The sequence below is a fragment of the Hemibagrus wyckioides genome, linkage group LG21 (assembly GCF_019097595.1).
Source record: "Hemibagrus wyckioides isolate EC202008001 linkage group LG21, SWU_Hwy_1.0, whole genome shotgun sequence".
Lineage (NCBI taxonomy): Eukaryota > Metazoa > Chordata > Actinopteri > Siluriformes > Bagridae > Hemibagrus > Hemibagrus wyckioides.
The window spans coordinates 18,990,808-19,011,585 of NC_080730.1; the positions used below are offsets into that span (position 1 = coordinate 18,990,808).

General features: G+C 41.6%; 2 protein-coding genes across 2 annotated transcripts; both read right to left on the reverse strand.

Annotated features, from left to right (window-relative positions):
• Positions 1-121: 121 nt before the first annotated feature.
• Positions 122-6,368, reverse strand: cav4a (caveolin 4a). The gene is made up of 3 exons (XM_058373242.1): positions 5,758-6,368; positions 2,204-2,391; positions 122-1,592 (listed from the first exon to the last, which is right to left on the reverse strand). Exons 1-3 carry the CDS (start codon positions 5,980-5,982, stop codon positions 1,442-1,444), a joined length of 564 nt encoding a protein of 187 aa, XP_058229225.1. The 5' UTR covers positions 5,983-6,368; the 3' UTR covers positions 122-1,441.
• A 4,991-nt stretch (positions 6,369-11,359) lies between these two features.
• On the reverse strand, positions 11,360-18,863 carry si:ch211-213o11.11 (probable G-protein coupled receptor). The gene is made up of 2 exons (XM_058373230.1): positions 18,437-18,863; positions 11,360-13,987 (listed from the first exon to the last, which is right to left on the reverse strand). The coding sequence occupies exon 2, from the start codon at positions 13,889-13,891 to the stop codon at positions 12,569-12,571; it is 1,323 nt and encodes a 440-aa protein (XP_058229213.1). The 5' UTR covers positions 13,892-13,987; positions 18,437-18,863; the 3' UTR covers positions 11,360-12,568.
• Positions 18,864-20,778: the final 1,915 nt, after the last annotated feature.

The following is a 20,778-nucleotide window of genomic DNA, read 5'->3' on the forward strand; positions in this document are numbered from 1 at the left end:
TAAAAGAAATAGAGCAGAAAACTTGCCACTTGCCAAGAAAAGTTTCTCAATGGGTGTGGCTCTGTCTAATTTTGAATCTGACTTGTGTGTTTCTTTGCCAGGCAACTACACAACATCCCAAAGGAACTGTGATTAAATATAGATGCCTGATAGTCATTTCCAAATGCCACGCATGTAGACCATACCCCTGACAGAGAGAGAGAGAGAGAGAGAGAGAGAGAGAGAGATGTTCTCCATACCCCACTGGCTGAACAGCAGGTTTTGAAAGGTGGGTTTTACTGATTAGGCTTTTGTATCACAAAATATTGAGAGTTATGTATGACAAAAAATTGTCCACAATCTCTCGCATCGAGTGCCCTGTTCCCACCACCAGAGGGTGTTGATCAGAAGATCTGGACGCGTTGTACACGACCGTGGTCATTCTGTTCATCATTGTGGAGAACGCTGTGTCCCTAAAACGAGCCTTGATTTTGATGTTGTTCTCCTTTTTGTTCTGGTGTTCAAGCTTCACCTCATTATCAGGCTGTCAAAACTGTCCTCGGATCAGCAGCAAAACAGAGCCATCCACCAACATCCACCCACAGGACCAGCTCTCCCAGCTCAATAGCCAGCCATTTGCATAAAAATGGTGTGCTGCGAATAATCAGGCCTGGAATAGTGCAGAATAATTTGCAGGGTTTTTTTTTTCCCTCCACCAAAACAAAAGGTGCTTCATTTAATTTCAATAGATGGGATAAAACACATCGCCGCCCCAATTTCAATTTGAGACGAGAGTAAGCTTTGCCTCTCTTTTTTTATGAGATACAGATTTAAGGTAAAAAAGCAAAAAATGTACAGCAGTGCAAAAAAAAAAAAAAAAGGATTAGAAATGAGTTTATATTGTGTCACGAAAATACCTGTGTAGTTTAAAAAAAACCTCACGTGTGAAGGAGTTCATGCAGATTACCTTAAAGACCGGAGCTAAAATGGACTTTATTTTGGCTTAAAGTTAATTCTGTTTCACTATGGCATGTATCTATCCAACAATTTAATTGAAGTCCTTTAGGTTTTAGACTTCTTTTTGCATAGGAATTGAGACGAAAATAACTTGTGCTTCACCACCACCATGAATATCAATTCTTATGCACTGATAATAACACCAGCCCTGTTTGGAACATCAGCCTACAGTAGTGCATTGTGGGATAGGATTTCACGCTTTCAGACATGACGTACAAAACAGCACAGTAGGTACTTGACTTTTCCTGATGCTGATTGTATATTAAGTATTTTTCCCCCCCAACACAAGACTGACCCCAGTCCTATCTGGTCATTTTTTATATAAAAAACAAAAAACGAAGTAGAGCGAATCCATAGAGTCTCGTCACGACCACACCACATCTGGTGACCGTGTCTCTTCTCTGGGAGCTCCTGTTTAGATAAAAATGGTCCAGGAGAGAGTTTTTCATTCGCGTGTCAAGTGCACGCTGACACTCGTGCAGCACTTGGAGACGCTGTGGTAGACCGGGATGATGAAGATGTCCAGGAGGCTCTTCCATAGCATCTCCAGCCGGCCGGTGTTCATGAAGACTACCTTTACACATGGTGTGAGAAGCCTGGAAGGCAACGAGAGGAAAGGATTGCAGCATTTCTATCCAGACTCTATGAACACACTTGTCCTCTAAGAATTTGTTTAATCTCTTCTCTTCCCAAATAGATGAAAAACTGTTCAGCATTTCTTCCCGATCAGTTTTGTGACACTGTAGGACACTTAATGTTATTCATAAAAATGGACGAAAGCTACACAGCTCAAATAGCTCTCTTGTTCAGCACAGGGTTTGGTTTCACCAGTTCATTACATTATAATTGATTCAGATTTTTTGATTCGATTTGCATTTTTAAAGGACAAGCCCCCCTCCTTCCTAGAAACTCTTAACTATTACAAATTGCAGCTATAATTTATTTTTTTTACTCATTTTTTAACATACAATATGGAGTTATTCTTCTGATTGATGAAGTTTATGTACATGTAATGGTGAGCCAAGATAGCCTTTTAGCTACGCTAGCTTTACAGCTACTGTGCAAATGATTACAGCAAATACCCCGGGCTCAGAGGAAAACACTTAAAGGTAACTTGACGAAAGTGTGGAGTTCAGTTCCCCTCTACAACACTATATTCAAAAATTAAGATGTTGATATTAAATAATAATCAATAAACTGCTCGTACCAGATGTGAAGGCAAGTGAGGAACGCAAAGAGAACTCCAGCAGTGATGGAGAAGGGGATGGCGAGCACCGCGGTGACGATGCGATAGAACCAAACCCGGGACACCTCGAAGAGCGCGTTGCTCCAGAACCACACCCGGTCTCCACTGCGCACCGAGATGGGCTCGGCTATCACGTCCTCGAAACTCACCTAAACAAACACACACATGCACAGCTTACACAACGGATATTTTAAGGTCGCCCCGACCTTTCAGAGACTGAGCCGTGTCATCATGTGATATTCACCGATCAGGTATAACATTATGAGCAGTGAGAAGTGAAGTGAATAAGACTGATGATCTCCTCATCATGGCACCTGTTAGTGGGTGGGATATATTAGACAGCAAGTCAACATTTTGTCCTCAAAGTTGATGTTAGAAGCAGGAACAATGGAAGGATTTGAGCGAGTTTGACGAAGGGACAAATTGTGGTGGCTAGACCACTGGATCAGAGCATCTCCAAAACTCATGTGGGGTGTTCCCGGTCTGCAGTGGTCAGTATCTATCAGAAGTATCCTTTAAGTCCTGTAAGTTGCGAGGTGTGACCCTTGGAGGCCCTACCTCACAACGTACAGGACTTAAAGGATCTGCTGCTAACGTCTTGGTGCCAGATACCACAGCACACCTTCAGGGATCTAGTGGAGTCTATGCCTCCATAGGTCAGGGCTGTTTTGGCAGCAAAAGGGAGACCAACACAATATTAGGCATAATGGTCATAATGTTATGCTTGATCGGTGTAAGTAAAAAATAAAACACCCTGTCATTCTGTTATAGGAAAATAATAAGCAGGGTGGTTTGATCAAGTGGAGTTACTGAGATTATTGTTTATCCATAACGGCATATACTAAAATGTTTTATTTCTTAACAGCAATTCGGCAAAGATTTTTGCTTAGACGTTTTAAAATCATTAATTAAAGAAGAACACGGCACGCTTTTTCCCTGTTTGCAGTTACAAACAAAGTTGTTTCTGTTTCTCACTTACGTTATAGCAGCTATAAACAGTCATTTCCTCACAAGACCGTATTTTTTCTCACTCTCATAGTTAACAAGATAAAAATTGCAGCTTGAGGGTTTTGTGACGTTCTTTCCTGTATACAGTATGTGGTTTCTGAGACTTCATGTCACACTGATGTTTATAAATCAGCAGCAGCTAGCTTATAACCACAATCACGGTCAGGTTACAGCTACTGATATTGCTATGTTCAAGCTACACAGCATGGTACAGTACCTTCATTGAGCTGAGTTTGGTACTGGGTCATTGTCAATGAGTTTGTGTTTCCCGTTTCAGTCAGAGGTTGGTGTTAGTCTCATGAGATGCAGATAAACATCAGCCTGCGCAAACAAACCTGCACCGAAACTCCTTCAGCTCATTAGTGGAAAATTAGCATATGAACAACACGCTCTGTAATCACATCACTTATAGTGAGCACTAATTAGGGGGTTTTGTAGAATACTTCAATCCCCTCGTGGTGTGAAGCATATTTCAACAGATTGAACTTGAGACACAACAGCACAGGTCGATAAAAATGTACATGTTTAATATATGTGTCTGCTTCGCTTTTCATTACTCCTGTGTGTACTGTATTGAGGGAATGTGAAATGTGGCATACGAGTAGTAATTTAAACACTTGTAGGAAAACTATCAGCGGCAGAGTGGTGTGATGAAGCCAAGTTAATGATCCCATCTGAAAGTTGATTATTTTCTAAAAATCGCGCATACAGAAGTCATACCTGAGAGTATATTGAAAGTGAAGATCAGCTGATTAAATCGGTGGAATCAGGTGTGGCTCCTGCTTGTTTGGAATGAATACACTATATAGCCAAAAGTTTTGGGACACCCCTCTAAAACATTGAATTCAGGTGTTGTTTTTCAGGGGTTGGACTCTTAGTTCCAGTGAAAGGAACTCTTAATGCTTCAGCTTCATACCAAAACATTTTGGACAATTTTGTGTGAACAGTTTGGGGATGACCCCTTCCTGTTCCAACATGACTGCACACCAGTGCACAAAGCAAGGTCCATAAAGACATGGATGAGTGAGTTTGGTGTGGAGGAACTTCACTGGCCTGCACAGAGTCCTGACCTCAACCCCATAGAACACCTTTGGGACGAATTAGAGTGGAGACTGTGAGCCAGACCTTCTCGTCCAACATCAGTGCCTGACCTCACAACTGCGCTTCTAGAGGAATGGTCAAAAATTCCCATAAACACACCCCTAAACCTTGTGGAAAGCCGACCAGAAGAGTTGAAGCTGTCTATAAGTGCTTGTAGCTGCAAAAGGGTGGGACAACTCCATATTACTTTCCTGTGCATGTAAAGGCAGGCATCCCTAAACTTTTGCCAATATAGTGTACCTGCACCCACACCAGCCCTTAGTGACAGGATTCGACACGTGAGTTATAGTTGCATTTAATGCTACAGAACATTTCTGAAATCTGTTATTTCCTGTTATCCCTTATGTTACAACAGCTTTAGTCGTTCCCTCACCAGCTCCTTTGTCCTGAAAAACTAAAGTTACAGCTTTACCTCTGACACTGGAGACTCCTTCCATATATAGTAAATAAATGTCTTCTTACGAAAAACCTCCCTTATAAACCATTAAATCTTCTTTACTAATAATAGAGACTCATCAGACTCAACAGAGCTGTGCTATGAATGGCTTGAAACATGAAGATTTTAATCAGCCACAGAACCCTTACATATATTTGCCACAACTTATTCAGCTAAAGATCTTTCTTGGTGTACAGACTTGCAGAAGCTATTTGTTATTTCAGGGATTTCCCGCTCACATGGTATGAGATGAATCTCCGTCAGTACGCTGCTATAATGGTGCTGAAGATTCGATCAGGAACACTTGTGCTGCTTTTATCCTCCATCTGTCTCAGAGCAGCAGCTGTTAGCATTTACTTAAAAACAATCGCTCTTTACACTTTACCCACTGAGCCAAGAGGAGACGCAGACCTCTCGAGAGAAACTTGTTTGTTAAGAGCAGTGTGGACAGAAGGACAGGAGTGCTCCTTCTCAGTGTTGGTGCTTGACACTGTATTGAGTGTTTGCAAAATACTTCAGAGCACACTTTTGCCTGAAAAAAATGAATGCAAATTGTGGTTTGAGTATTTAATTCAGATCTCTGCTTTCGCAGGAGTTATTGATGCAGCAATGGTCCAAAGCAAAAGAACCATAATATAAGATGAAGTCAGGTAAGTATGGAGCATCCTACAGCTCTGGATTTCCATCACCTGATGGTATTTGGTTATTGGTAATGGATTTAATGTTAAAGTTCACGTGGCATTAGTTATTTTTTTTTTTGCAAGAAAATTGTATGCCAAAATGTTACCCAGTGAATTATTTTCTGCTGTAGAGTCTTCAAGACCTGAACCTGAGGGTCTTCTGAAGAGTACATGAAGTTCTCCTCAAAGAGCACATGATCTGTCCACCAGATTTAACCTCAAATTTACTTTTGGTGTCAGACTGAGTCTCACCGACACGACCCTGGGATCCTGTAAAGTTATTCAGTTACCTTGAGGCATTCGTTCATCTGTCGCGGATCTCTCTCGTTGATCAGAGGCCTTGTGTCGCTCTGCGTCGAGACCATGTCCTCCTCTTCCTCCTCTTCTTCTTCCTCCATGACCGTCTCCAGCTGCGTCTTCCACGGCTGCTGTTCCTCGCTATCCTCACTGTCGCTGTCCCCGAGGTTGATCTCTGTATCTACAGGAGCCGTACTCCGCATCATGGTGCCGGTCATGAACACGGAAAAACTCCTTAACACAGTAAAACTCCGAGCAGTATGTCGGCTGTGTCGCTGCAGTGCCCGGGTGGAGGGACGGATATATTAGGAAAGTGACTCGTACAAGAATTCCCTGTGGGAAGATCTATACCCCCTGCTACATGAGCTATAAATACTGCAGGATGGCCCGTCACTTTTTAAACTCTCTTCTTGTAAGTAACCAGAGAAGCACAACGAGGGTCAGAGCTGGGATCCTCACAATCAGAGTCATTTTCTTGCATAACTTTATGGCAGTAGATATTTAAAGGGGCAGTATGTGATCTTTAGAGCCCGCTGTTGCCTTCACACATCACACTGTTTACCCCAAATGATCCCGCCTTCTTTATTAATACGGTAGCACATGAGCTGCTGTTTAAGGAAGATGATTATTTTTGTTGGGGGGCCAGAAAAATAACCTGAAATGAAGAAACTTGAGTGATTCTGTTCAAGTAAATCAAATCAAATTTGTCCTCTTTGTATAGCATGTCTCTGATCTGATAAATCACAGGTTCTTGCTGTAGACGGACTACAGTGCAGTGGGTTTGAGGCGTGAGCGTGTTGAGATTCACGCCCGCTTCATGCAGACCAAGACATCATCAGTGATTTTGTTGGAGTGTCTCTAGCGACTCTCAACTTCCTGACTTACTCGAAATTACTCGATAGAGGCTCAACAGCACCACCTTTGGCTTCTGCTGAACTTCAGGAGCTCTGCTTGCACGTAGAGCTGTGCGTTACAGAGCATTTCATTTAAAAGCTACGCATTTACACCACCGGTCAATCCATCAGTGTACATGTGTTCATAGAAGAGCTTCAGTTTTACAGTTTATTTTATATTAGACTTTAAACCTTTGGAGAATCACCCAGAAAAATGTTAAACCAGGACACGTGAAATTCTGAACACTATTCATGATGAAGCTCCGCTCACTCTTGGCATCTTCACCAATGTACATTTTATTTGTACCTATTGTGTCCAAACATTTTGTAATATCATGTGACTCCTACTAAGCCTCCTGGTGGTCCAGCGGCAGGATCCTGTGCTCTCATTGCCGTGGCCCGAGGCAGGGCGCTAACCCAGCCACTGAAGACTCAACTCTCAGTGCCGGTCCCAAGCCCAGATTAAATGGGAGGGTTGTGTCAGGAAGGGTATCCAGCTTAAAACCTGTGCCACATCGAAACATTCGGACCAAATGATCAGCTGTGGCGACCCCGAACAGGGAGCTGCTGAAATAACAACAACAACGACAACAACATTATGAGACTCAAACTCTCAGAGCTTTAATTTGATTGATTGGTGATTAAATCTGTAGCTAATGGATATGTTAAGAATCAATTGTGGGATCCAAACAACACATATAGAGAGGATTTCATTAAGTCTTTCACTGTATCTGCTTATTTAGGTCCGTAGATCAAAAATGTCCAATTTCTCAGTGTTTGCAAATAGACTCGCTTCCAGACTCACTCACATTTGCAAAAGGAACAAAAAAAAAAAGAGAGAGAGCTGAGAATCAACACATTGAAACCCAAATCAAATGTTTAACAATTCATTATTAAAGCTGCAAAGTGCCTTCAGCGTGACCACAGCTGTACGCCGCTGGAATCCATTACGCACACAGCGAGGTGATGAATGGGGTTGAGATTGTTGGCGACCTGTCAGTGTTTCATAAAGGCAGGAGAATAAACCTCAGCGTCACCATCGTGAACATTACAGTAAGACTTTACACACCGCAAACACAACGACTAGCTTCTTTAACTTTTATTATTCTGAAAAAAGTTTATGTTCTAAACAAGTTATTTATGATGAATGGTCAACATTGTGGATCGAAGTAAGAACAAATTTATAGTTATATTTGTGAAGTTCTTACGCAGCTGTAAACAGTTTTTCCTTTTCCACCTTTTTTCCTTTGTTTAATTTAGACCACAAAGAGCAGCACGTCATGTAAGAAACCATGAAGCATAAACTCCTCTGTCCGGAAGATGCTCGGAAACCTAAAATTACAGCTTTACCTCTGACCCATCAGGCATAACATTATGAGCAGTGGGAGGTGAAGTGAATAAGACTGATGATCTCCTCATCATGGCACCTGTTAGTGGGTGGGATATATTAGGCAGCAAGTCAACATTTTGTCCTCAAAGTTGATGTGTTAGAAGCAGGAAAGATGGACAAGCGTAAGGATTTGAGCGAGTTTGATGAAGAGCCAAATGATGTGATGGCTAGACCACTGGATCAGAGCATCTCCAGAACTGCAGCTCTTGTGGGGTGTTCCCGGTCTGCAGTGGTCAGTATCTATCAAAAGTATCTTATAAGTCCTGTAAGTATCCTTTAATTATCCCATGGGACTTAAAGGGTCTGCTGCTAACATCTTGGTGCCAGATCCCACAGCACACCTTCAGAGATCTAGTGGAGTCCAGGCCTTGATGGGTCAGGGCTGTTTTGGCAGCAAAAGAGGGACCAACACAATATTAGGCAGGTGGTCATAATATTATGGCTGATCGGTGTACACTGACAATGGAGACTACTTCCTTAAATCACCTTAAAGAAAACTTTCATAGCATTTATTTTTCAACATATTCAAACAAGCTCATTCACGTAAACCTGTGACTTGCTTCTACACTACTGTCAGAGCCACCGTTATAGAATATGAATCAACACCATTTGACCAATCAGAATCCAGACTCCATGGAAGAAAGGTGTTTCTTTAATGTGATGGATATTTAGAGATGTTGGCACTCAGTCAGTCGGTATGGTGTTTTAAGTGTACTGCACTTTGCTTAACACGAGCTTGTCCTCTTGTTCATCTAGCATGTGAATTGTTTACTTGACAGAACGCATTAGTCATGCGTAACCGTGTGTGTGTGTGTGTGTGTGTGTGTGATCGCCGCTGATGAGGTCAGCTATGACGTCTTTCAGAGAAACACAGCGGCGTTTGATTCTGCGACAGAAACGGAGGCCATTGCGTCATGCAGCAGCAGGATAATGTGGTAAAAAAACCTCTTGTTCTGTTTACACATCACACATCAGAGTGTATTTATAATCACACAGCCACTTTAACCCCAAACATCTGTATTTCTCTTTCTCTCACGCACCTGGTCAGTCCACTACTGACCTACTGAATCAGACCAAGGTGCAGAAATGAAAGTTTGGTGATGTTAAAAAAACATGAATGATAATTTTTTAAATATAATTTGGTCTATTTGGAGCAAAGCAATTTTTTCTTCACATGCTGTGTTTTTATTTAACAACAGATGCAGTTTACAGTGTGTGTGTGTGTGTGTGTGTGTGTGTGTGTATGAAAATAAAGAACAAGTAGAATAAAGTGAATATTTTGCTCTTTATTTTCATACATACACACACATACACACACACACACACACATGCACATACACACACATGCACATACACAGATAGTGCATGTGTGCTGGATTTACTTACTGTGGTACATGAAGGCGCTAATGGACTAAGTCTCTGTGGCAGATGGCTGAGTGTGTGTGTGTGTGTGTGTGTGTGTGTGTGTGTGTGACAGGACAAGGCTGATGTATTATTCTTTGGATAAAAAAGGAAAAGAAGAATTTAACAGAAGCAGTATTCATACAGACAGAAGACAAACATTTCTATTGACTGGATTATTAATAAGATTTTATCTTTCTCTTTGTTTTATTATTATTATTATTATTATTATTATTATTTTTTTTTAATAATATTATAATTATAATAATATATTATTTATTTATTTATTTATTTATTTATTTATTTATTTATTTATTTATTAATTATCTCAGTCACAGCAGTATTTCAGTATTTAGACTGAAAATTCTCTACAAGGAGGACTGATGTGCTTTTGGGTGCATCGTTGTTGAAACGATGTCCTGCACGTGATGACCGCATGCATAAAACGTCACGAGCAGGGGAGCAGTACACCAAAGCAGAACACGTTTATCTCTGTTTTTACTGAAACATAACGAATAAAGTGTTCCAGTCGACAGCTTCGTGCTTGTAGCGACGAAACGATGCTTGGCTGCATCGTTGCCATGACAACCCATGTGATTCTGTGTGCACGTTTGGCTTAAACGTCAAATACGATAAAACTCTTTGAGTCCTAATATATATAAAAGTAAACTGAGAAGGATTCCCTTTAAATCTGAACAGGATCAGAATCTGAAAATCACATTAATAAGCAGAAGCACGTGTGTAGCCTGTAGCGATGTGCAGTAATGTTAGTTTAATGCCATCCCTCTTTAATCACACAGATGGTCATGGCATTGTGGGATATTTTTTGAGGGGAGGAGAGACAGAAATGCCTTTTTATTCGAATGCGCTGTCCTCTAACCTGACAATTTATTAGATGTTTTTATGCTGCATATCTGTTGAAGTCACACAGATTTTACACGTCTTAAAGCAGAGAGTTATGTGTGTGTGTGTGTTTATGTTTAAGCAGGTGTAGCATGTTTCTACAGCTGTTCCAGCCCTGATTTTCTCTTATATAACTGTACATATCAGCATCAGGGTCACGACTCTTCATCAATCCTCTGCTCTGGATGGACAGATGGACGGATGGACGGATGGCATGCTGCTTTGGAAGAGATGTAACATGGAACAGTAAACCTACATGATAGTGTCAGTTTATGATGTTAGATGTTATCGATACAGTAGAAGGTGGACATGTCGTGTTTGGATTTGTGAAACGCCGTAATACACAGATATCAACACACAACATCAGAAGAAGGGGCATTTAATGCCCCCGAAACTCAAATTATAGGGCTGGTATGCACTATATTATATTAGTGCATTATATTATATTAGCCTCACAGCAAGACGGTCCTGGGTTTGAATCCCGGGCCTGAACAGGCAGGGTGAGTTTGTGGAGTTTGCCTGTTCTCCCTGTGCTTGCGTGGGTTTACTCCAGGTAATCTGGTTTCCTCCCACAGTCCATTAGGTTGATTGGTAATTCTAAATTGCCCATAGGAGTGAGTGTGTGTATGATGGACTGGTGACCTGTCCAGGGTGTATCCCTGCCTTTTGCCCAATGTGCACTGGGATAGGCTCCAGCAGACCTTAATTAGGAATAAAGTGGGTATAGAAAATGGATGGATGTTAGAGTCATGCTATAGCAGATGGTTTGCACTAAAAACCTCCACTTCGTAGTGTGTCGCTTTAATTCCTCGGTTGTCATGGAGTATTAAATGCAGCAAGGTCATTACTTATGCTTTTTGCTCTATAGTGTGATAAAGCAGGCTTTTCTTTATCCCCTGGACCTTGACTTAGCAGACACATTATCCAGCAGTGGAGCTCGCCGAGGCTGTTAAATCATTATTTTTTTTTCCTAAACAAAGACACGTTGTATAACACAGTTGGCCGTGACAGAGTGAAGGGTGTTTTATTCAGCAGGGAGACAGGAGATCTTAGAAACATCTCAGAGCCACGTGGAGAAGAATGAACAGAAATCAAAACAGAAAGACAGATTATCAAACTCGAATAAATATCGTTCCAAATAAACATCACTTCGCAACAGCACTGGGAACGCGACATGAAGCTACTCACATCACAGCTGACTGAATATTAATGTTAAAATGTCTTCCTTAAGCAATATTAAACAACATCTTGTCATAGATTCTAATGCCTTGTGCAGCCGCGTCAAAGGAGCGAACAACTCGACAAGCACCGGCGCCGAAATACAGGATATCTGTTAAAAATCAATAACAAATGAAACAGACGGATTTAAAGGAGAGATTGAGAGGTTTCCCGATACAAAAACTGAGTTAGAGTTGTCTCGTGTTGCGTTTTAAGGCGAATGAATAAAGATGTGTTGTTACGGACCGCGAGGAAAATTCAGGTTCTAAATAAATCACTCATGAAGACGATCATTAAAGGCGTTATTGTGGCATTCGTGTAAGAAAATCTTCTCACAAACTAAACAGCCCTGAGTATCTGAGGCTGTCCTCGAACAGCCTGACCTCAGTATCAGATTTTATTTTCACATATTTGATTCAATCTAATTCAAGTCACCGGATCGCTTTACTTCGGGAATGGACCAGAAATTTTACTCTGAAATTCTGATCTTCTTGATTATTTAAAAATAGTAGCCCGTGTTAAAAGTGAGTGTACATAAACTGCCCAGTATAAAACTGTGTGTGTGTGTGTGTGTGTGGCCTTGACTACATCGCTCATTATCACATGCTATTAGCATGACAAAGCAGACCTGAAATAGAATTCAACTGTACATTTCTTATTTTCCTCTTCACTTGATCAGATTTGTTTGATTAGACCTGCTTTCATTGCAGAAATAGCAGGAATGCTGGAGCAGTATGTCATTAATTTTGTCCCGAGTCTTGTGTTTATATCAGTTTTGAGCATTCCAGATTTGAATCTGATTTGAACATGGATTCGGATCATATTTCAATCGTCCATCAGTCTTATTTTAATTTGGATCTGTTTTTAGCATTCCAGATTTGGATCTGATTTAAAAGTCCCCAAATTTGGATCCCATTTGCAGATTCTAGATTTAGATATGATTTGAATGTTCCAGCTCTGGATCCCATTTTAAGCATTTCAGATTTCAGATTTGGCAGCCTAGGTGAGTTCCTCGGGGATCTGTCCTGGTATCCTGAACCCGGTTTGGTCCAGTGTGTTTCTGGGAGTCGCAGTGTTGTAACTGCTGCGTGTGGCTTCCACCGAGCTGCTGCGCTTCAGGAAGTGCAGGAAGTCTTCGTGTGCCGAGGCATCGTGCCCGGACGCTGCCGGTCTCGCGGGTCTGCTGGGCGAGCGGCAACAGCAGCACATAGTCTTACACACCTCCTCACGGATCTGGCGGTTCAGCAGGCCGTAGAAAAATGGGTTTGCGGCGAATGAAGAATACGCCAGCCACGTGACGGGGCCTTCTGCCTCATCAGCCGAGCTGTGGGCGACACCCAGGGACAAGTGCAGGTGGAAGGCAAAGTATGGCAGCCAACAGAGGACAAACTGGCCCACGATGACAGCCAGTGTGAGCGCTGCTTTACCGCCCACCAGTGTCCGGCGTGGCCTGCGTGGTGCGTGCATCCCTGTCCCTCTCCGGGCACTCGAGCTGCTGGTGATGATGGTGGTTTGGCTGTTGACGGAGTCGGAGCGGTGTTTTGGACGGGGTGTTGCAGGCACCCAGCTAGGCAGAGGCCCCCTGTGTCGGGCGGCCATGTGCGCCACCTTGTAGACGTTAGCGTACACAGCTAGAATGATGGCGGCCGGGACGCAAAAGCAAAGCACGCAGAAGATGATGGAGAAAACGCGCCGGTGCCCACTGTGGCTCCAGTGCAGTGAGCAGTGGGCGGCAGCAATGGCGCTGTGGTGACGATAACTGGGCCACCCAAACACAGTGGCCAACCCAAGGACAGCAGACGCCAACCAGACCAGTGCCATGACTGCAGCGGCAATGCGGGGAGTCATTTTTGCCTCGTAGCGCATCGGATGCACGATGTAGTAGTAGCGCTCGACGCTGATCGCCGTCACTGTGAAGATGGAGGCAGAGATCAGAAAAGCATTGAGGAAGACGTACAGGCGACACTCAAGCGGCGTAAAGATGACCCCGGCGAAGATTGGTGAGCCACACACAATTGCCAAGGGCATGAGGAGGGCCGCACACAGCACATCCACGCCGCACAGGTGCCACACAAAGCTGTACTTCCTCAGGTGTGCCGCCTTTAGCACCACGATCAGCACAGCCAGGTTCGCCAACAGAGCCACGGCGTTCAGCGTCACCATGCCCGCCAGACCCATGGCATCTCTGAGACGGGACTGTGGATTGGACATGGTGCCCAGCTGCATGCTGGGAGTAGGGTGCACAGATGCGCCATGTTCCAGCGAGTGGTTAGCTTGTGTTTCGTTGAGGTCAGGGGTCTGAGGGAATCCAGGTGCTGCCATGTTTGGAGCTCAGATCTATGCAGCGCGTGTCACAATCACGGATTCCTCCATTGTCCAACACAAACGACGCTGGGATTGACTAATCACGCGCCAGACCTGTTGATGAAATAAAGATAACTTAGCCATTTGTGTAAAAATGCTCTTAAACTCTTCTTTCAAATGGCTGATATCAGTAACACAAATACAGAAAATATACAAATCACACATTTTCACTTTAAATTCAAGATTTTTAAGAGGTGATGGGACGCTAGTCAGTCACCGGTCAGGATTAGCAACTTATTATGTAGATTGTTTGAGTGTCACAGCCACACACTGATGACCCTCAGGACTTTTTGACCTGGGATTCTTTTTTTTTTACTCATGTCATGAACCCTAAAGAATGTCACATTGTTCTCAGATTAATTCTAGACTCATAATCCTTTGGTTCAATATTTGTCTTGGATGGATGAGTCGAGAGAGTGGGAGTTTGATCACTGAGAATTATTCATAACACTCTGTATTTCTCTGTTTAATGCTCTCTCTCTCTCTCGCTCTCTCTCTCTCTCTCTCGCTCTCTCTCTCTCTCTCTCCTTTGCTTGCTCTGCATCTTTCTGAATCTCAGTGACCTCTTTCTCATTTCACATCTCATCGCTGTCTCTCTCTCTCTCTCTCTTCTTTTCTGTTTCAGTCTCTCCCTCTGTCTGTCTGTCTCTTCATGTCTCTCTTTCTGTCTATCTCTCTTTGTCTCCCCCCTTCTCTGTGTTTGTCTCTCTCTCTCTCTCTCTCTCTCTCTCTAACCTTTTGATGGTGAGTATAATGAGGCAGCTTGTTGGGTTGCAGCTGCGGGAGGCTTTTCTGCTCTAAGCGGCATTAGCATTAGAGTGAGGTCACTGTCACCTGCACCTCTCTCTCACACACACACACACACACACACACACACGCACACTTGCATCTCTTTCTCTCTCTCTTTTCTCTCTCTCAAACATACACGCATACAATGCCCCCACGCACAAAACCATCCTCCCACACACTCACACAACATGCCCTCGTAATACAGCTCATCCACAACACACACACACACACATGCACACACACACACTACTCAAAATCTCCACAAAATCAACATCTCTCCAACACTCAGGCAGATCCTCAAGCTGAGAGCACGACAATCAAGCACCGCTCCAACAGAAGACTACATTTTCAGTGAACTCTAAGCAGTACTGATTATTTACATTAAAAGTAAGTTTCAGAATCGAACCCGAGTTCTGAAATGTCTTCTGAAGCCGATCGTGCCTCCTGCTCGCGGACCTGCATTTGTTTGTCCATCATCTCAGGGTTTTTCTTTCTTTTTTTTTTTTTCAAGTATGAGCCATGTGTCGGTGAATACACTTTATAGGCACTAATGGGTGCTGTAAATGTGTGTGTGTGTGTGTGTTACATCATCACTGCTGCATGGTGTTTTTCAGCTTTATCTCTGTGCGGATCTTGATGGATCGGATGGATAGGACGAGGGCTTGCACACTCAGCTCCCACGCGCTTTCATGCGGATGAGGAAGCCAGAGAGCTTTATCTCCAAACACACTCCTCGGCCGTCTGGTGTGAAGCGTTGATAACGACGGCAAGTACAAAAACATGAAATATTACCTTGTGTTTAACCCTCTCTCCTACACACACACACACAGAGTGCCTCAGACCATCTATCTCTGAGCACCCTGTACATCCTCTGCTCTTCACAGAATATTTCCCCGAAAGTTTCCCAGAATGCTTTGGTCCTACGGGCTCATTAGTTCAGGCCATGTGGCACGTTTCTGATTTTTATCCTGACTAATCTGCTCTAATGGACCGAGTTCGGTGCACGGTGTGTATTAATGAGGTCCATGAGGTCAGGACACTGTTTCAGATTATGACAGTTATATAAGGCCAGGTCCACGTTGTAAAACTTAAACACAGAGGGAAATAAAAAGCACAAATGCTCTATTTTTTTTTTACTTTAATAATCGAAGCCACTCGATTTTATACATGATTTCCTTTTATGTAATGATGTGATGAGAAATATTGATAATAAGTAACCAACCTGAATTTGCCTTTAATGAAGAGAATTGTTAGTCGATGTAAAAGACATGATTACGAAATATAAAATCTGTAGATCGGATAAAAAAAAAAAACGATCTGATTTCACATCCGATCTGATCAGCTCGGGCAAACAGATAACGGTTCTGGTCAATATCAGTCTAAAATCAATGATTTACAATGTAAGATTTAATAAAGTGTAAGCTTCAATAAACAAATCTTTTAATTGATCTTTCCACCTTAAAATTCCTTAAACTATCATTTATTCCTATGTAAAAGCTTGATCCTATCTATCTATCTATCTATCTATCTATCTATCTATCTATCTATCTATCTATCTATCTATCTATCTATCTATCTATCTATCCAACCATCTGTCCACATGTCCATCCATCTTTCCGTCCATCTACTTGTCCATCCATCTTTCCGTCCATCTACTTATCCATCCATCTGTCCACCTATCCATCCATCCATCTATCCGTCCATCCATCCATCTCAGGCATTACCATTTGGACCAATCAGATTGAAAATGTAACTACACCGTGGTCTAAAACTATTCCTATTTTGCTCAGATGGTGATGTAGATTAATTTTCCGTAACAGCCGCTCTGACAGTAACAATATGCTCTTATTTAACTTTTACAAAGACGAGAAAAATGTTGCTATGGTGATCAGGAGCTTTCTGAAAAGTCTCATTTGACGCAGTGCTTTAGACACATGGGCTGATGCACACACATCAGGACATCATAACACAATTAAACACTTCTGATGCATGTTACAGCTAGAAAGCTAGAGGCTAGTGCATAAAGAGATCTGACTGTTGTTTATTTGGCTCAACACGTAATGTTGACTTCATCTGGGGGTCTGATCTCTGGTGTCAACTCCAGTGGTGTCCAATCTTAGGCTTCTAAAAAGGTCTGACTGACTGACCAGAGACGTTCATTATGTCCACCAGGGAGTGGTTCCTGAATAGAAATTTCCAGAAGCACCTCTCTGAAGTATGTTTAGGTTCCTGAGTGTCCACATCTCTAAGGACATCACTCCTTTATATATGTAAATATATTTATTTATTTAACATTTATATACCTAAAGATATTTCCATCCTGAACTTTTTTTTTTGTTTATTTGCACATTTTTATTGTTTATTTGCTACTTTTTGCATCCATCCATCCATCCATCAATCCATCCATCTATCCATCAGTAGTATGACACCTCCTGTGTATTGATGCAGCCATGTATTTACTCGACGCTGCTGTACTCTCCCACCCAATAACCTGAACATTACTACAGTTCTATTTTTTCATAATACTTCTTTTAATATATATACACCATTTTACATACATTATTACACATTATTATATTACACCTCTGGTATTATACTACTATTTGATTAAATTTCCAGTAGATTATATGATGAGATTTATACTCACATTAGATAACAGTGACATTAGATACCGAGTATTTAAATTATTATACTAACACATTGTAAAAAATGACCGGCATTACACTAACATGAGATACTAAATTATACTGAAATTAAATACTCTTGGTTTTCCAAAATCATTAGATTATAAGATGAATACGATATTTAGATTATACTCAGATGATGATGCTCTGATTAGATCATACTGAAACAATTATACTAACATTAGAACTTCTGCTGTTATGCTAGCATTATTATTTTATAATGATTATATGTTTTTATACATTATTCTATAATATTATGCAACAGTCATTCTGCTGAACTGATTCCTACTGAATCTTGTGAACTTCTATTCCATTTCCAAATCATCGGCTAATGGTTATTCAGCACGCAGTCCCTAGCACTGGACAATGAGAGCCGGTTTAATCTGTACCCCAGGATCTGGCCCTTAGACTGTGAACGTAATCAGTTTCCAGAAAACCGATCTGTGCTGAATGATTAAGAGCGAGGAGAAGCGCGGCCGCCCGGGCCGAGCAAGTGCTGTTTACTCTTCAGCCTCATTAAGGAGTGCGCTGGACACACAGGCTGCCTTCATTAACATCCATTAGCCTTACACAAGCCCAGGTGTGCCGCCGTGTCCCAACTCTCCTGTACACACACACACTCTCTCTCTCTCTCTCTCTCTCTCTCTCTCTCTCTCTCTCACTCTCTTTCTCTCTCTCTCTCTCTCTCTTTGCAGTGATATATCTGCTTTAGCCCATGGTTCAACTTTCCCTCCTGTCTAATTCATGTAAATTCTGTTTTTTCATGTTTGTCGTACAGTACTCAGGATTTGGATGGACTTTGACTTGGCTGTGGGTGTGAACATTTATCCCCTGGCACTTAACAACAGCACTACATCCATCCAATTTGCTTCTAAGAGCTGAAACCTGATTCATCAAGTGAATGTCAACACGGGTCAAATTACTGTATCATTCTTCTCGGTAAAGTAGTGGCTGCATGTGCACGCTGAAATCATGACCAAATATCAGAAATCATATGAAGACTAGATGAAAAAAAGTTAATAACTCTCACCTGGTGGGGTCCTGAAGGTCCTGTGAAATCCCTTTCTGAAGCGATGTTAGAGCCAGATGTGCACATGTGTCCAGATGTTACGATAAAGAACAAAAGATCTATCAGGAGCTGAGCCGTTATTTAGAGCAGGAGGCTTTTGAGAGAATCAGGAGGGATGTGCGCATGTTGGTAGAGTAAGTCCACTCTCTCTCCCTCTCTCTCCCTCTCTCTCTCTCTCTCTCTTTCACACACACACAAACATACACACAGAGCGTTTATTGCCTAGCAGTAAACACCAGGTGGGTTTGAGGCAGCAGGTGAACAATGGCACTGATGCTCTGAGACAGACAGAAAGAGAGAGAGGGGAACACCCCCCCCCACTCACTCAGAGAGATAAAACAGCTGGCCAGAGTGTGTGTGTGTGTGTGTGTGTGTGTGTGAGCAGTAACCAGTAGCAACAGTTAATCACATATTCATGTGAAAGTGAGAGCAAGAAAAGAGAAGATGGCCTCTAGACCCCCTCCACTCTCACTGTCTCCCACACACACACACACACACATACAGTGTATGGCAGTGCCAGGCACACATTGTCCATTTTGGGTTCTCCTCAGTCCAGCTCTTGTTTAACCTCCTTTTTTGTGCCAAGTTGTTATTATTTTAATGATTATTTCGTGTGTGTGTGTGTGTGTGTGTGTAATGGCATGTGGAGTCAGAATGTCAAAAGTGGTATGGAAAGTACTAATGTTTTCATTTAAATAAGTTCACTCAAGTCATTGTGCATGAACTTGCCATGTTCCTGTTGGTTCATCTGTCTCTGGTTTTCTCCATACTCCAAAAAAAGATGATAGTTGGTGGGTTAGTGACTCTAATTTGCAGTTAAGTGTGTGTGTGTGTGTGTGTTTGCAGGGTGTCCCATCTAGGTTGTATTTCCATCTCACACCCAGTGACCAGGATTAAGCTCTGACTGAAAGTGACTGAGTGAGTAACTGGGTCTGTATATAAATTACTAATGAATCACTTTGGGAATGAATCGGTTCCTTTTTAAACGACTCTTTTAAATGAGTTGGATGAATTTTTTGGACTTTGGAGTTTTAGCAAAAGAGGTCTGTTTTATTTTAATTATTTCAGTTTGGTTAACATATCTCGCAGATCTTTGACTGTCAGACCCAGTATTTTTATGTTTAATTTGTTTACATGTTTAAATTGAGAGAGTTTTGAGTCCAGATTTAAAACTCTTTTCCCATCTCGTGTCTTTGTCACATTCTACCTGCACTTACTATTTAATAACTAGCATATGTCTTTTATTTCTTATGTTTTTTTTTTTAAATTTCATTATTAACTACAAATAGCTTTTGTTTATAAAATGGTCGAGACTAAATTGATTCTGTATTTGATATTTTTTTCATCACAGTGATTTGCCGTAGAGCAGTGAGTCGATTCTGAATAAAAGATTCATTTTATTACAGTAATTCAAGGTAGAGCAGTGAGTCGATTCTGTACAAAAGATTCATTTTATTACAGTTATTTGCAGTAGAGCAGTGAGTCGATTCTGTACAAAAGATTCATTTTATTACAGTGATTCGCAGTAGAGCAGTGAGTCGATTTTGTACAAAAAATACTTTTAATACAGTGAGTCGCAGTCGAGCAGTGAGTCGATTCTGTACAAAAAATACCTTTAATACAGTGATTCACCGTAGAGCAGTGAGTCGATTCTGAATAAAAGATTAATTTCATTACAGTGAGTCAGAGTCGAGCAGTGAGTCGATTCTGTATAAAAGATTCATTTCATTACAGTGATTCGCCGTCGAGCAGTGAGTCGATTCAATATAAAAGATTCATTTAATTACAGTGATTCTCTGTAGAGCAGTGAGTCGATTCTAAATAAAAGATTTATTTCATTACAGTGATTCGCCGTCGAGCAGTGAGTCAAGTCTAAATAAAAGATTTATTTTATTACAGTGATTCGCCGTCGAGCAGTGAGTCGATTCAGTATAAAAGATTCATTTAATTACAGTGATTCTCTGTAGAGCAGTGAGTCAAGTCTAAATAAAAGATTTATTTTATTACAGTGATTCGCCATAGAGCAGTGAGTCCAATTTGTATAAAATATTCATTTAAATACAGTGATTCGCCATAGAGCAGTGAGTCGATTCTGAATAAAAGATTCATTTTATTACAGTGATTTGAAGTCGAACAGTGAGTCAATCCTGTACAAAAGATTCATTTCATTACAGTGATTCTGTATAAAGTATGCATTTTATTACAGCGATTCACAGTCGAGCAGTGAGTCGATTCTAAATAGAAGACTCATTTTATTACAGTGATTGGCCGAAGATCAGTGAGTTGACTCTGTACAAAAGATA

What these genes read in the sequence shown, in the direction of transcription:
- cav4a (XM_058373242.1), bottom strand. Translation starts at nt 5,982, where the DNA reads ATGACCGGCACCATGATGCGGAGTACGGCTCCTGTAGATACAGAGATC. An exon ending in AGATGAACGAATGCCTCAAG is followed by an intron (nt 2,392 to 5,757) that starts GTAACTGAATAA and finishes GTGTTTGTTTAG; the next exon opens with GTGAGTTTCGAGGACGTGAT. An exon ending in CTCACTTGCCTTCACATCTG is followed by an intron (nt 1,593 to 2,203) that starts GTACGAGCAGTT and finishes GTTGCCTTCCAG; the next exon opens with GCTTCTCACACCATGTGTAA.
- si:ch211-213o11.11 (XM_058373230.1), bottom strand. Translation starts at nt 13,891, where the DNA reads ATGGCAGCACCTGGATTCCCTCAGACCCCTGACCTCAACGAAACACAA.